The sequence below is a fragment of the Schistocerca cancellata genome, chromosome 5 (genome assembly GCF_023864275.1).
Source record: "Schistocerca cancellata isolate TAMUIC-IGC-003103 chromosome 5, iqSchCanc2.1, whole genome shotgun sequence".
Taxonomy (NCBI): Eukaryota; Metazoa; Arthropoda; class Insecta; order Orthoptera; family Acrididae; genus Schistocerca; species Schistocerca cancellata.
The window spans coordinates 625,658,866-625,676,281 of record NC_064630.1 but is presented as its reverse complement, the minus strand read 5'-3'; the positions used below and the strand labels follow the sequence as shown (position 1 = coordinate 625,676,281).

Sequence of the window (17,416 nt, the reverse complement as noted above, 5' to 3'; positions counted from 1 at the left end):
CTTTAGAGGTACTATTTAGAAAACTTTTCTCGATACGCACATGCTCCCTGGTTCTGGATAGATAGAAGTCACTAGTAGTCAGAAAACTTTGGGCTGCTAGTCTTTTCTTTCCCCCACTGCCATCTTGACACCACACAAAGCCCTTTATGACAAACTAGAATGGTGATGACAATGCTACACACAATATTGTTATCAACCTACTTTGCTGTCGATAAATGAAATTTTCTATCTTCTAAAGTTAAGCAAAATCAAGTCCTTCATAATTCAATTCAAACTGCAATCAACCACATTTTATTACTCTACAACATGATTTTTAGAGATAATTCATCTGTTTTCAACTTTTACAATAGATTGGATTTGAATGTTTTTCTAGGGAGCAGACAAACGAGGATAAGAAGGGTAAAAAAGCAAATAAGCTGTAACTTTAAGCAGCATAAGCTTAAATACAAAAACATGTAATTATAGTAAAATATGTAACAATAATATTCAATATATCAACACTGGTGACAGTATTTTGCTGAAAATTTACAGGAATTTGTTTTGTAAGAGTCTCTGTTTCTGTGATCAGTACTCTGCGACTCGAATCTGCGCTCTTCTAAAGAACTTTTTTTGAGTGTTTCAACCACAACTTTTCTCGTATAATTCGTTTGTTTGTGAAGGAATATAGATTCCCTGTTATAATTGTTTGAAAGATAAAACAGTAAGTTATAGACACATACGTGCAAGTCTACAGAACAAATTGTGGTGCTATAGAATTAATACACACTTTCCATGAAAACAGATTTTACGTGCCATTTTCATTAACAAGAGTCTTCAGTGTTAGCTATACTTAATTAATGCCACAAACTAAAACTATTGGCATGAAACTAATGCTAACCATGTCGGTAGACACTTTTCATGAATGTTATGTAATTCATTATGAAGTGAATTTTTACTATTATTATTTTTACTTTGATAGTTTAGTAGTTAAGTGCCTTCAGCATATTATTATTATTATTATTATTATTATTATTATTATTAAGTTTCAATTTATTCCTTTAAACAAAACTGAAAATTTATTTGGTCCTTTGATTCAACATTATTTAGCCACCCTTTTCTTGTTTCCTTTTATTTTTTGTTTTGCTGTTCACATCAAATTTTGTTGGATACTATGACAACACAAGTAACAAAACTCTACATAAATATAATAAATACTTACATTTGTTATCTAAGATATATTTCAAATTTCAGTGGGGTAGTGAACGCACCCTCTGAAGCTGGCAGATGTGATGTAAGGCAAGGGGTACAAGAGGGGGCTCTAAGTGCAAGGAGCAGGAGGCCAAGGGGGCAAAATGTTTCTATACTGGGAGACAGGCCAATAAGTTTTAATAAATGTGTTCTGGACAATAACTTTTACTTCACCTATCACGACAGCTAGTCATTATTTTGAAACTGCATGAGCTAATCGTATATGTTTCACAACACACTTTGGACCATTTATCAGCAAACAGCAATATTTCTGGTACAAATTTCCGCATATTTTGATTTATCAGCCATTCAAATTTTGCAACTTGAAGTTTCTCTTATCAATTTTTAGCACATAGGTCGTAAACTATAGACTAGACACATGATCATTTAGTTTCCCAATTTCATCCTTACAATTTGCACACATTTTCTTTTTACCAGAAATCTCTCTCTCTCTCTCTCTCTCTCTCTCTCTCTCTCTCTGTGTGTGTGTGTGTGTGTGTGTGTGTGTGTGTGTGTTTATAGTTGAAAATAAGTGTTATAAACCCACAGAGCTAATTCATATTGTGTATCAGTTGTTCATTGATAAATTTAAAATAGATCATCAAGAAGATTTATTTCCAAAATAATACTCTGAAGAGTATTATATTCAGAATAAAATACTTCAATACTTCATAAAGCCAATCTAGTGTCTACACAGTTAATCCCCAATTCTGGATTATAATTTATCAAATCTTTACTGGCAGCTGGTACTCAAACACAAAAGAATTTTATTTATTTTTTATTTTTGAAACTTTAGCTGTAAAAGAAAATATCTACTTTATACTATCTAATGATACAATTTAATCCATACTACAATTCACATACATTGATAATTTGTAAGTAAAAGTTACTCTACACGTTGTGTTTCTCGCAATTGGTACTGATACCTTCAGAGTGTTACACTATTTGCTGAAACTATGTATGCTGACACTAATCCAAATGTATATTGCAGAAGGATGGCAAATTATATGTCAATTTTAAGTGCAATACTGTTAAATTATAATATGCAAATGAAATGGTTTCATTCTAAGTAATGGATATGATTATTAGTTGCAACAACTACTAACTGTTGGAAATATGTCTACTACAACTGGAATTGTCCTACCATAGCGTTAATAGCTCTAATTGGACTATTTAGAATACTTCATTGTATTAATAAAATAATAGACAGAGAATTTGATGTCTGAATTTTTCATATTTACTTCAGTTACGACCATTTAATTTACAGAAAGCATTATGATACTGTACCTACGGTCCAGCTGTTATAAACTACAGACTACCACTATGACAAGAAAAGTAATCAAGAATTATCACAGAATCTCAACTATTAAAAGTCAGATCATCACAAATTTCAATAGATAACCATAAAATCCACAAAAAAATTATTAAGAGCTACACAACCAACCTTAATCATAAAACTTTCAAATGCTGATGACGTTTGCATAACATACAATCATAAGTACTGCACACCATCTACAAATACATGAATAAGATCATAACGTTTTCTTTGAAAATATCTTCCATATATTACACCTTTCTTTCCCTCCTGGTCTTACAGAGAGATGGTAAAAGATATTTTATTGACCTGTAGGCAAGTACAAAAGATTAAAAATTAACTGTAACATTTGTTGCAGCTTTCATTCCAGTCATATAAACTGTTTATAATCAACAGTACAGCAGATAAATTTTTCATATGAAATTATGTCCACTCTGGCAGTAATGATTGTAACTAACTTGATTCTTTACAAAGAGCAGAAAATAAAACCAGCAATGGGTGAGAAGCACACAGGCACAAGTTCAAATGGAAATTAACGCTTAGGAGATATCAGTCTGACTGTAACACTGGAAGAAAATAAAGCTGCTCTCTCTGAAGAAGGGCTTTGTCCAAAAGCTGAGCATTTTATGAGTCTTCTACAAACCTATCCACTGCTTGGCTCTTCCACTTAAAGAGAAATGATATATCCTCACATACAAACTACTTGACACACATTGTTTAATACATTTCTTTCCTGTAAATATTGACTACACATAGAGGCAAAAACAAATGAACTGCAGCTGATGAAAAAAGAACTGCAGTAACACAGGGATATCAGAACGAGAAGGAAACATTTCTGATATTATTTTGAGTGTTGCTACACTACCAATCAGTATACAAGCTTCAATACACATCAAAGATCATCAAGAGGGCAAAGAAACCACCACTACATACAATTTACATTATAAGTAAATATTCTGTTTTAAAGGGAACATGGCATATACAATTATTATCACTTTGAGAAAGTTTCAAAGTTTGAAACATACATGTTTACATACGTTTTACTATACTTAGCCATAACTATTTACTGCCATACGTAAATAAAGTCAAAGCTATACTTACAAACAATTTAATAAGTCATTAAAAAAAACAACTCAAGTTTTAATCTAGACTGTTGTTCTCCTCACCATATGAGAGAAGCACGCTTATTACTCGGGAAATATCATTATCACAGCGATTCAATAGTGAAAGATTTAGTTCCTTGTTGGTGAAGCCCATTTCAGTAAGTGTTGCCATGCACTGTGAAGTGGTGAGGCCAGTGTCTGAAGAATGAGGTGGTGCCCCTGCTTCCCAGGATGCATTGTTCGCAGTCTATATGAAAATTCAAAGCATAAGTAATAATTAAATTTCCCTTAATACATTATACACAAAAATATTAATTATTTAATATTGTGAACATATCCAGTCATTGTCACCTGCCAACAGAAGGTTCTCAAATTAACAGTTTATGATCTTGATTTCCTGTTGTCTATGAATTCTGCAATTTATACTGTTTTATGGGCACTGGGATATGGATGACTACGCTGTACATGATCTGAACTCTGCAGTTTTCCACACAGAAAATGTATGCAACAGGAGTGGGAAAAGGGGGAAGTGACATACTGTAAGATGGCTTGTAAGTATGCATGTATATGTAGATATTTAATTTTTTTGCCCTCCCTCAAAATGTAATGCCAACAAATATTTGCTGACTTTATTTTCTTTCTGTGACAAGTAAAGGGGTCCATGACACTGCTTATCCTTCAGGAAGGTCTTATTATTATACAAATTTAAGTTAAGGTAATCTCCTCTGAGAGTAATTTTTTGGACTGAAGTCTCATGTGTAAGTGAAAATGCATAGTAAACAGTACAGAAGATGAAAGAATGGAAGTTTTTAAGTGTGTGTGTGTGTGTGTGTGTGTGTGTGTGTGTGTGTGTGGGTGGGTGGGTGGGTGGGTGGGTGCATGCAAGGGCAAAGCTGCAGCAAATCAGTTTTGGACAGAAGGCTACTATCACTACAACAATATGATTCCTGGTAATACATTGTAAAATCTGATAGCAGCTGACCATCATCATTGCAAAAACCCACCACGAGAGGAGAACAGATAACCTAAAAACAGCATAGGGAGATTCTATGTAAACATTTCGCGATTACAGCCACACTGAGTTTGATGCCATTGTAAGAATTCAATGAGTGAGCTCCTTAAGTTCTTAAACAAGTCCAACCCCTTGATTTTACTCAAATTTACATTCCAGAGTAAGTCATCTCCCCCAACCCCCCCTCCCTCCACCCTGTTGCATATCCATGGGTGGGAGAGCTACATCCCCCTCCCTCCCCCCCCCCCCCCCCCCCCCTCCGGATTGTGTTTGTGCACTTCCCTCCTTCATAGCTCCATAAATTGAATATCCAGTAAGCGATTCCCCACACTGTCTATCCCAGTACATCACAAGAAGCAACTACAGGATGTCTCTCAAATTTATGCCAATCCTTCACAGCTTGCCTTATAAATCACTGGCGATGCAGTGTGCAGACATGTTTGTGGCAGTGTTTATTTTCCACAAAATGCATTAACACTACGTGGAATCCACATGTAAGTTACTAATAACACTAACACAATAAATACATATAGAGAAACCTACTGTGTGGTGTAAGCAGTCAGATTAAGTGGAAAGGTTAAGAGGAATTATTTTTTTAAAATTTCATTTCTTTCTTTGCATTTCTTGCATAGCCAACAATGCCATGGCTGAGCCGAGGCTGGTGTGATAACACATCTTTAGATGCCACGCCTAACCACACTCAGTTCATGTGATAGTGTTCCCACACCAGGTACTGCTGAGAGGGGACTCTATTGCAAAGTGTTGCTTACAAAGAGATGCAGAGATGCATCCCCATCTCTGGCGTGCAAGTCGCCCAATGTGGCATCGAATGCAATAGGCACTTGCCCTCGGTGGCTGAACTCCCCCCAAATGGGGGACTCCTGGCCCACAATGCCGTACGCTCATTTCCATTTCTATAAAAAATGATGCCCTGAATCATATTAACTCTAATACTGGCAGTCACCAACTTGTTAAAATCAAGCAGCAACCATGGCTTTTCATTTTAGAGATAGCTGCCACTTCTCCATACTTGTATTCTGTCACTTCCCCGAACCTGTCCTCTAAGTTTTCCATAAAGAATAAAGGCTTTGTGACAAAGAAGGAATACCCATCAGTCTTTGTGCAAACTAAATATTGGGGGGGGGGGGGGGGGGGGTGTGCTTCCCATGGGCACCACCCAGCCTCAGCAATGGCTAGCTGGCCAGTAATTTGTTGCTTGGAGACCTGTGTCTCAGTCAAGATAGGCACATATTCCTTGGCTTACATGGAAGTTTGCAGCTTGGGCGCCAACAGAGCGATTCCTACATGGTCAGGGGGCTACAACCATGCAGGTACTTGAGAACAACACCCTGACCTCTCACCTGAATGGTTACCAAGCTGGGTTTTGGGTATATTACCTTATTAAAAGGAAGGGTGCAAAGATTGAAAGGCACAAAGGTGGAGAATACACCGCATTGGGCGACCTTCCCTGCACAATTCTCATTTCTGGAGAATTTTGAAAATTGGTGGCAGGTCAAACCCAACAAGAGGACCAAGTATTTATTTAATGAAATGTTGCAGAGATCACCGGAAATGGAAACTTGTCTCTCAATCATAAACTAGGTTCAAGCAGGGTGTGCACTGAGAAAACCATATGATGGAGAGGCAGAGGGAGAAAGGGACACTGGAAGTATAAGCTTACAGCACAGAAAGGAAGTAATGCTGCAAGCCAAGCACATCTTCTCAAAAGAGTTGTGAGCCCCGGGAGGGGTAACGTTTGTTACATTGTGCACGTTGTCTTCTGTCCTCGCACATGTTATTGTTATACTGTTGTGATAATGCTCCGACAGTTTGATCTTATTTCAGCCATGGTTCTTCCTTCTATTGCAGATATAGCACGGCAGCTCCATTAGAAGTGCGCAACACGTCGGAACAACAGGCGGTGATCCGATTCCTCTGGTCAGAGGGTGTCAAAGGGGCAGACATTCCATTGCGGAGTATCATCGCAATATGGGAGAAGTGCATATCACATAAAACTGTGTTTTTGTAGATTGAAAAGTTTAAAAGTGGACGAACAATTGTAACACATGAAGAGGAGGAGGCGCGGCCATCAACCTACACTACAGATGACAACGTTCAACATGCTCGAGCGATGGTTCTGGCGAACAGGCGAATCACTATCAATGAGGTAGCCTCTGCTTTGAACATCAGCCATGGCTCCACCCATCACATCATCCACAACGAGCTCGGTTTCCATAAGGTCTGTGCACGGTGGGTACCAAGAAAGCTTACTGGCGACCATAAGCTCACCCGTGTTAGGGTTTGTCAATGCTTACTCACTCACTTCAACAATGAAGGTGGTGCACTTTTGAGCAGAATTGTCACCGGCAATGAAACATGGTTGCATCACTACGAGCCTGAGTCAAAGGGCCAGTGCCTGCAGTGAAAACACCCTGGATCACCGCCAAGGAAAAAATTCAAGACTGGGCCATCCGCAGGAAATGTTATGTTAACCACGTTTTGGGACTCACGTGGGCCCGTACTGGCAGAGTTCATGGAAAAGGGAACGACTATCAATGGTGTAGGTTATAGTGAATTGTTGGAAAAGAAGCTGAAGCCAGCACCAAATGCCAAGGTTGATTAAGGTATTGTTGCACATGACAATGCACAACCACATACAACCCGTCACACTATTGAAACCATGAACAAGCTGAAATTAGAGGTATTGGAACACCTTGCCCCAAGTGATTTTCTTGTTTGGGCCACTCAAGGATGCTTTGAATGGTGGCTGATTTGCCTCAGGTGTGGACGTGCAAAATGCGGTACAAAAGTGGCTTCACGAACAACCAAAAACCTTTTATTTGGAAGGAATATGTAAGTTTGTTGATTGTTGGGAGAAGGAGGGAGAATACGTAGAAAAATATTGTGCACTGTATACTCCTAGCTTCATGTTTATAAATGGTAGAACAAAAAGTGTAGATAATTTTTGACTTGCCCTTGTATATTGATGGCACCATATCCCTTGCATTTGTATTTAAAATATTAAATGCAGCACTGAGAAATTATTCAAAAACTGAGAAAGAGGCATGGTGAACATGCAAAAGGAGGGCAATAGCACGGCATCTTGTGTACTAGTCTAGTACTGACACTGTGATAAATACACCGCCTGGAACTGCCACGCCTGCACCCAAAATCAATCAGCCCCATCCCAGTATTTCAACCCATGGCCACACCCTGAACGTCCCTGTCAAAGAGTGCACTTTTATTTCACCAGACCCTTCTGAGAAGCAATGTCGTTGCTAGTTGTCAATGTTCTCTCTAACTTACCCTTGTTGCACGAATGGCTGCTACCACAACAGCAGCTACCATCTGTACCACATCCATCATATTTGCAATTAGAAGGTCCTCAGTTCACGGCATTGTGTTTCAGGATTTTTACCACTGTAATGACACTGAGCACCTAACTGTCACCCCTTTCTATCCAACGTCCAATTCAGAAATCGAGCAGATGGTCAGGACCTTCAAAACACAGGTGTGCAAAATACCTATGAGAGCCATCTCCAGGGAAGCACTCATCAGCTTCCTAACCGCCTACCAGTCCACCCTCATAAATGGATGTAGCTGAGCCAAAATTTTACACAGGCACAGAACCTGCATTCTCTTCAACCTGTTATGCATGATGCAGCAGGCCCACACACATACCACATGGATTCCCTCATTGTTCGTACTTTCAGCTAGATTCCTGGGTGGATCCAAGCTACCACACCCCAGACATGCCCAGCCAACAGCCTGTCTACTACCACTACAACCTCCTGTCTACTACCACTACAACCTCCATCCTCATTTTTGGCGTCAACAATGACCAATGATGGGAGGCAATGGATGTGTAACCAGGTCTTCCCCCTAGCCAATTTTGGCTCCCACCAACACCAGCAACCCACTCACGACACAAATGATGGATGAGGAGTGTTTTCCAACTGTGCTGCCCATGCAAGCCATCTCCTCCACAGCTGGCATCCACTTCCCCGCAGTCAGGAGCTAGCTGTAGCCCAGAAATCATCGATCAAGCTGTGATGCCAACAGACAGTGTCAGCACCTGGCCCAGCTGATCACATCGAGGAACTACCACGGTAGCCTTCAGTGGGGATTCTGGCACCTCCCCCTCCCCCCCCCCCCCCTCCTCTGCCACCCCATTAAAAAGGGGGACGGTTTAATATCTGATAGCGATTCTGAATCCCCAACCAGCTTGAGTACCAACATGGAGGACAGATCATACTCCAGCTGCAGCTTGCTCCTACAAGGGGAGCTGCCACATCCACAGACATATCATGTGAGCCCATCCACTGATGCAAGTGTGCTGGTAAATACTACACCTCGATACTTGTGAGGCAGTATCTTGCTAGTTCATTGATGTTTTAAGTATGTGCCACTGATCGGAGGAGTTTTGGCCTTGCCTGTTTTATGTTTTGATTCAGATTGCTACCTGAACTGTTTGTATACACTTAGGATGACTTTACCATGCTCTGGGCTTGTTTTTTGTTAGCAGCTCACTCCACGAATGTCTGTCTGTTCCACTGGTCTCTGCATTAACAGGTAGTGTGATGATCCTGAACTGTATCCTACCTAAACAGAGTAGGATAGAGAAGGAAAGATGTATTTTGACTGTATTGTTCTCAAATAATATAAGGAAAATGTCTCTTAAGAAGCTCTTCATATTTTTCTCAAAGAATTTCATACTGTTCTCAGTAACAACTTCCAGCAATAATCCACACTGCAGTATTCAGAGGAGTAGTAATCTGTACAGCTATCCAACTGAGGTCAAAAGCAAATAAAAAAAAAGAGGGTGAGATAAATAACAGCCAGTGATTACAGCTAATGAGACAATTAATCATAAACATAAACAGATCATTACAATAGTCTTCACTCCTACCCTTGCAATTCCTTAATATAACAGCAAATAAAATTAATCAAATGACTGGGCATTAGTATGGAAGAGGAAGGGACCTGACTTTCTATACTCACTGTTACAAGATGGAATTTTATTGGCCCAACAGTTATACTGTTTCCATGTACACCAATACAGTGTGTTCCAAAGGTCATGTTAAATGCAAGTATTAGGTTTGTTCTACTAAAGTTCATTTAGTTATGTGTATTGTACACATACGCCTTTTTCAAAACATTTTACATTTTCCACTGCATATAACTAAAGAACGGTCATTTAGTGTTAAAAGAAGAACTTGTTACAAGTTCATGAACCACACAACAGAAAACTGTCTTAAGAGAGATAAAATAAGTCTAATGTAGGCTATTTACATTCATTACGTGTTTTTTGTCATTAATATAAGAGGTAGTGGTTTGATATAAACAAACAAGCGATAGTTATTTTTATTCTATGTTAATTTGTTATTCATGTATGACATCTTTTGTTTGAAGGTCTTGAAAAGAACAAGTATGGTAGAAAACTGCAAACTATAATTTGATTACTACCTAGTACCATTAGTTCCGAGGGTATTAATAATTACAACATATTGGAGGTAGACGAAGCTCTGCAAGAGATTCAGATTCTGTTATTCCAATGCTTGTATGCCCTTCAGTGAGAGGGACAGCTAGTCACTGAATGCAAGAATCATGACTGCAAGGCTGTTTTAACAGAGACTTTTGCCTGTGGAACTGGTGACAGCTGTCAAAGTGAAATTATCTAGGATCAAAATCATCTGTATTTTGTTTGCTGCAACAATTTATTTGTCTTATGCACCTGTTCAATAACAAGAAAAGCCACAGCGAAAATATTTGAGCATAACCGGCACTTATACAAAAAATGCTATTTAACCCAAAACTTACATGCATTGATTCAGCTAGACCTGTTGTTAGGTACAAAGCAACTGCCTGAAATAAGACTGGAAAAATGGGAGAAAGATTGAATAAAAATGATGAAACTTATTAAAATAACTCACCCTTGCAGGAATTGTGCGAAGATTGCTTATTACAGCTTTAGCAGTACTGAATGCTGATGTTGCAACATTCACGGCGCCAGTCATTAATGTCTCAGGCAAAATGTGAATAATATTTGCACTGTTTTCAGTTAACGAACTCTGTGCTTCACGTTTAGGACTTGTGGGCTGGGAATGCTCACTGTCGTTTTGAGATGCATGATGAAGTGGTGCTTCATATCTGAATTCATGCACATGATTGGTGGTAGTCGTGTTCATTTCAGCGTTTGCTTCTTCACAGTTCTCCATTGATGCTACTTGTTCATCTGAACTGGCTTTACTATCATTTGAAGACAGTGATGATGGATTATTTACGTTAAGTTTCTTGGGTCTATTTGTTACTTTAATAGGTACAGTTTTTCCTCTTGTATCAACAGCAAAAATTATGTTCTTCAAGTTTCCATTATTTTTCAAAGTATGAGGCAAATCAAAGGTAGAATAAACCTTTGACTTCCGTGACGGCTCCATTAATTCCTTTTTAAGGTTGAACTGTGAGGCACCACATTCTGCGTTCACAGTAGCGTTACAGCTTTGTGCCATATCACTGAGTTGTTTCTCACTTGTGGAGGAATCTGCTGACTGGTCTTCCATAGGCATTTTTTTCTGCTGTCTTGCCTGAATAGCTTCAGTACCACTCTTTTCTGCAATCAGACCAAGCATCTTGTTACTCAAGCAATAAATTATTCATTTTGACATGGAATTACATATTTCTGAGAGGAAGCATTACAGCTTATTGTCACAGAAGGCAGGCACTATTAGTCATGGTTTCTCTGACAAGAATGCTACTTCAGCACATATAGAATATTAGAGATATTCGCTGATACCTACAACTAGTATAGGGAAATAAAAAGCTCAAAACTAAGGCTTATCAGTAATAACGAATAGCACAATATTTATTTCTGTTTTATTCGTGAAAGTGATTTGACAATGGCACAACCACTGTAGATTTACTGAAAAACCTGTAAATAGACCAAAAGAAATGCCAGAAATAAGAGTAGGGAACCAGGAAAGACCATACACAGAATAAATGCCATCACAGTGACAGCTGTTTGCTCAAACGTCATGGCAGTGACAGTTTTCTGCTCCAGCATCTTGTTATGACTGTCTTCTGCTCTGCTGTCTAAAAATCCACTGACATCTTATTAGATTTTAAGTACTGTTCCAGATTTACCCAGTACCAATTACCTAACTCAGGATGTTCATGTATGTATATTGGTAAACTGTTGTTTTCCACTCCCAGCACTTTCTTTTATTGAGGTTTTATGTCCTACTAACAGTAAATTAATTGTAAATGTTGCTTTAGTCTAGTTCCAGGATTTAAGAGGGAATATGTGAACATGGTTGTCAAGCATTCATTATTTGGAAAACCACAGTAAACTGAAATTGGGATCTAGATACAATTCTACAAGCTTGTTAGTTAGTTACATGTCCCAAAGATTAATCGAATGATTCTTTTATTGAAAAGATATGGAATGAGTCAGTATACATGATACGTACACATGATTAGGTTAACATTAGTGAGCACATTATTTTTTAGTCTTACTCCAGAAAAAATGATTTTAGGTAAGATTTAAAAACTTGCTTCGCTACCTGTCACACATTTTATGTTACTGGGCCAATGCTAAAAAATTTTTGTTGCTGCATACTGAAATCGTTTCTGAGCCAATGATACCTTTAATAAAGATCACAAACACACAAGTGGCAGGACACACACATAAAACTATACACCCAAAAATTTTGAGCATTCTACTCTATTTACTGACTCGTGTTCATGTGCTACATCATCATTGTTGGTATGATTCTACTTGTTATATACAACTGAACGTAGTGTGTCTTGTCAAAATTAAGAGAGAGTATATTTTCACAGAACCACTCAATTTCTTTGGTAAAACACAATTAACAGTTATCTTTGTTACTTTCTCTCTAATCAGATTTGTTATGACACTAGTATTGCCTGCAAAAGTACCAATTCTGCTTTTTGAATGTTGAGTGGAAGGTCATTCACATACATACATAATAGGAGTGGACGCAAAATTGAACCCTATGGACTCCATTTGTGATTTCTCCCCAGTCACAAAAATTTTCTACCTTTCCAACAGTTTCTCAATTACTTGGCACCATTCTGTTTGTTACATAAGATTCAAATCATTTGTGGGTAAAGCCATCAATTCCATGAAACTTTAGTTTTTCTAAGAGCGTAACATGTTCTACATAATCAAACAAGTTCAGAAGGATCACGAAAAATGCCAAACTGGGTGAACGAATAAATAGCATTCTCAGTTGAGCAATCCTCCTAGAATCTGAACGGTGACATGTTAAGAACCACAAACTGTTTCTATTTTCAGGTAAGACTACTCGTAAGTACAGTACTTTTTCAAATACTTTGGAAAAAGATGTCAGTAAGAAAAATGGATGATAATTATTTAAGTCTTTCTTATCACATTTTTTAAAATAAATTTTAACAATTGCTTATTTTAAGGTCTGGAAAAATTACCTGTGCCAGTGATGCATTGCACACATATCTCAGGACATAACTTAAGTTTGAGCAACTTTTCAGAAATCTGTTTGATATTCCTTCAACACCATATGAGCTTTTGTTTTTTAGAATTTTTATAATTCTATTAATTTCAGTAAAAGACATCAGTCCAATCTTTAGTTGCTTAACGTTTTGTGGACTGACATTTTTAATATATTTCTTGCTTCTTCAATCATTTAATCCCACTATTGCTACTACATTCAGAAAGTGGTTACTAAAAGTACTCACAAGTTATGAACTATCCATCAGAACACTGTCATTTAGTTTAACTGTTATGGTATCTTATACACTGACTGACTGTCCTATCTCCCGTTTGACAATATCACATATAATCATACACTGTAGGCTTTCACGGCCAGTATTTGCGATATAGCTATACTTGATTTATGGGCTTTTGGCTGTGATCAAAGGCATAATCATCTGCCTATCATTTTGTCTTTCATTGCTGTAAACTTCATCAGAGGCGTTAACATCTCCGAAAGCTGTTACAGACTGAAAATAATCACAACAAGCCAAACTGTTTATACATATCTACACAATAGTCAGTTCAGGACATCATCAGACCACCCACTGCCTAAGATCATTGGGTCATGACGATGTACCCTATGGAGCTTGTAGAGGGGAAGGGTTTGGGGTTGTTTGTTGTGTTTAGCGATACAGTACACAACTTTTCTAATTTCAGTCCTCCTCCTTTTCTTTTTATATTGTTTTTGTGCTTTTGAATTTTCTATGGCCTCTCTATACATCCTAGCATAGCAACTATTAAATCTTGCTAAAACCACAGTGTCAGACGTGAATTTGCTAGTTCTCCAGTCATACTGTGTGATCTGCTACTGCCAATTTATCTGTACTTTGAGGTGAGAGGAAATGCTTCTTTTTTGATTTCCTAAGCACACTTGGCTACATGTGCATAAGATTTTATATACTTCTGCTGTGGCAAGTGGCAGGTGTAGATGTTTTGCAGTGTTTTTAAGGTCTCACACGGATAGATACCTTCACAAAAATGTCCATCATCATTCCAAGCAGAAAAGAAGAATGATCGAAGCAGTAGTAGACCAGACTAAAATAATCTGTGAACCACAGTACTTGAAGGACAAGCTCAATCATTTAAGATCGGCTTCTAGAAGAAACAGTTACACTCACGAAGAGACAAATAGGGTGCTGCATTCTAAAACGTCTGAAGTTTCTAATAAAAAGGAACCAACTAAAGGGAAAGTTGCCCTTACATTTGTAAATATTATAACAGATTTCACTAGCAAAAAAACTCAGAAAACACAGCATTGACATCGTGTTTAAACCAAGAAGAAAGGTGCGCATGTATCTGAACACCGGAAAGGACGTAAGCCCACCGCTTGCCACAGCAGAAGTAAATAAAATCCCATGCACTTTTTGTGGCCAACTGTACGCATGAACCACATAAAGAAGCAGTAACATCCCTCTCAAGGAACACAAGAACAGCTGTCCAATGGGCAAGATGGCTACATCAGCAGTAGCAGATCACACACTAGGGCCAGGAAATCAGGAAATCAACAAATTCATTTCTCTGACACTGTGGTTTTAGCAAGATCTAACAATTACTACATTGGGATGTATATGTCAGCATGATTCTGCAATCTTAGGCAGCCATCTGATGACATCACGAACCGATTGTTGAGTGGATACATATAAACAGTTTGGCTTGCTCAGATTATTTTGAGTTTGGAACAGCTTACTGAGTCATTAACACCTCTGATGAAATCTCCAGCAAGAGAAGTCAAAAATTTAGGCACAGAATTATGCCTTGGAGCATGGCCTTATGCCCATAAATGAAATACCAGAAACATTTCATACAATTTAATCATACTATCTGGATTATTTGTTTCAGCCATGACTTCGGGACATTTTCATGACATTCCTTAAAATAATACGGTATTTTTTGTAGTGTGCATGTAATGTTAGAGCTTAACTTACTTTGGCCTTTATATAAATCTCCCTCTTCCTCTTACATGAGATAAGGAAAGCAACTTCAAAATATTGACACAAATTTACTAGGGAACAAACTGAATTTGACATTAGCATCTCTTTCTATACATATCTCACTCATCCTGTACCACTTCTTTTAAATAGTCTTAATACACTGTATCCTGCTCTCATTAATGACCCTCACTACTTTTTATGAACATTCCTCATCCAGAATGAGATTTTCACTCTGTAGTGGAGTGTGCCCTGATATGAAACTTCCTGGCAGATTAAAACTGTGTGCCCGACCGAGACTCAAACTCAGGACCTTTGCCTTTCGCTGACACTGTCTGTGGGTATCACAGCTTGATCGATGAGTTCTGGGCTATAGCTGGCTCCTGACTGCAGGGAAGTGGATGCCAGCTGTGGAGGAGATGGCTTGCCTGGGCAGCACAGTTGGAAAACACTCCTCATCCATCATTGTGGTGAGTGGGTCACTGGTGTTGGTGGGAGCCAAGTGCTCTATCAAGGCAAAGGTCCCGAGTTCGAGTCTCGGTCCAGCACACAGTTTTAATCTGTCAGGAAGTTTCAGTTTGAGGTAGTTTCTTGACTTGATAGACTACGTGTCCTGTATCAAATTACTCGTCTCGACTTCTCATAAATAGCTGAAAGATTTGTAGAGGGGTACTGTAGACCCATTAAAACTACCAGAGAAGTATTCTGCAGTAAAAACACACAAGCAAATGCCTCTAGGTTCTGATCTGCACAAAACTGTTTGTTTCTATTTTTCTGACTTCGTGCCCAACTCTTACATATGTTCTCTTTTTTCCATGCAAACTTCACATGAAAATGATACCAGTCTATAATCCTTGATATTTAAATTTTCCATTCCTGTAGTTAAATGATGTTGGTGTTCAAAGAGGCACAGAACACCTAGTACTTACTTCAGAATTTTCCATATTTTCTGGACACACAAGAAGCTCACCTATCTTAGCCCGCCTTACTATGACTTGTTCTCTTTATCTCCCAATTGCAGCAACAAGTATAGCAGAAATATGAGACTCTGTTGCAGTCAAAAGCAACCCCTCAAGTTTTTTGTTTACATGGCTGACAGTGTTAAGCCAGGGGTGGTCATGTCACTGCAAAACTTCCAAAAACCCCACATGAGTGAGTGCTGCTGCTACACCTATTTCCTTATATAAGTTCAGAAGCTTATTCCAGTAACATCTGCAAGAATAATGATGCCACATTTTGGTGTATAACCAGTTAGTAATGGTAGTGGAACTAGAGATAGGTAGTGATAATGGGAGAGGAGAGGAGCGGGGAGGGGAGAGGAGCGGGGAGGGGAGAGGAGCGTGGAGGGGAGGGGAGAGGAGGGGGAGGGAGAGAGAGAGAGAGAGAGAGGATCACCATTGAAAGGTTGAGCTATTCAGCTATTCTGCCCATCTAAAGTACCATACTCAGCAGGATCTTCTGAAGTCAGCATATAATCCCTCTTTAAGCATTCAAGAAATCACAACACATGCTATTTGCCTGCTGAAAACTCTGAGTTGCACTTTTTTGTCAATTTGTTGTAGTATGTTTACAACAATGTTCTCATGTAATTTACAAGAATCTACGAAATTATGACAGAATTTGCCCAAAGTGAAGTCACAGACCTGCAAGAAACTTTTGCCAGACTGTGAATGGCATTGAAACTATGTTTCTCTCAATTCTCTCCATTTCTTAGAGTTTTCCCTTGACCACTGCCCCCCCCCCCCCCCCCACACACACACACATACATACCACACGCGCTACTTTGCAACTAGCTAGTATTTAAGTTTTGGTGAATTTATACACATTATCGTACACCAAGTTCAGAATACGATTCTTTTCTAATAATAGCACAGCAATTTCCACAGCAAATTCAACATCGACAGATTAAACTTGTGTGCTATACTGGGACTTGAATCCAGAACCACGGCTTTTATGGTTTCTTCCCAACTAAGCTGACCAACAGTGACGTATATTCCACTCTCACAGGTCAATATCTGTCAATGATCCTCTATTCAATATCTGGTGATTATTATTCAAATGTTCTCCATGAAACAATGCTTTAAAGTTGTCCGAAATATTTCATTTCAACAATTAATAACAGATGAGTAATGTGTGTGTGTGAGAGAGAGAGAGAGAGAGAGAGAGAGAGAGAGAGAGGCAGAGACGCAGAAAGAGGGGTTGCTAGTGGGTATCTGGTTGGCTCAGAGGGAGGCAGCAGATTTGTTGACTAAGGATGTGACAGGCAGGGTGGCAGGCGGATGGGCTAGGCATGTGATGCAT

At 38.6% G+C, this 17,416-nt stretch overlaps 1 protein-coding gene across 3 annotated transcripts in view; it reads right to left on the bottom strand.

Moving 5' to 3' along the window:
* Positions 1-439: 439 nt before the first annotated feature.
* LOC126187330 (uncharacterized) overlaps positions 440-17,416 on the bottom strand; it is a 155,017-nt gene continuing 138,040 nt past the window's right edge. For all 3 annotated transcript variants that reach the window (XM_049928349.1, XM_049928350.1, XM_049928351.1), the window contains exons 12-13: positions 10,591-11,267; positions 440-3,892 (exon numbers count right to left, since the gene is read on the bottom strand). In XM_049928349.1, the coding sequence (XP_049784306.1) occupies positions 3,683-3,892; positions 10,591-11,267 (887 nt within the window). In that variant the 3' untranslated portion in view covers positions 440-3,682. The remainder of the gene's footprint in view (positions 3,893-10,590; positions 11,268-17,416) is intronic.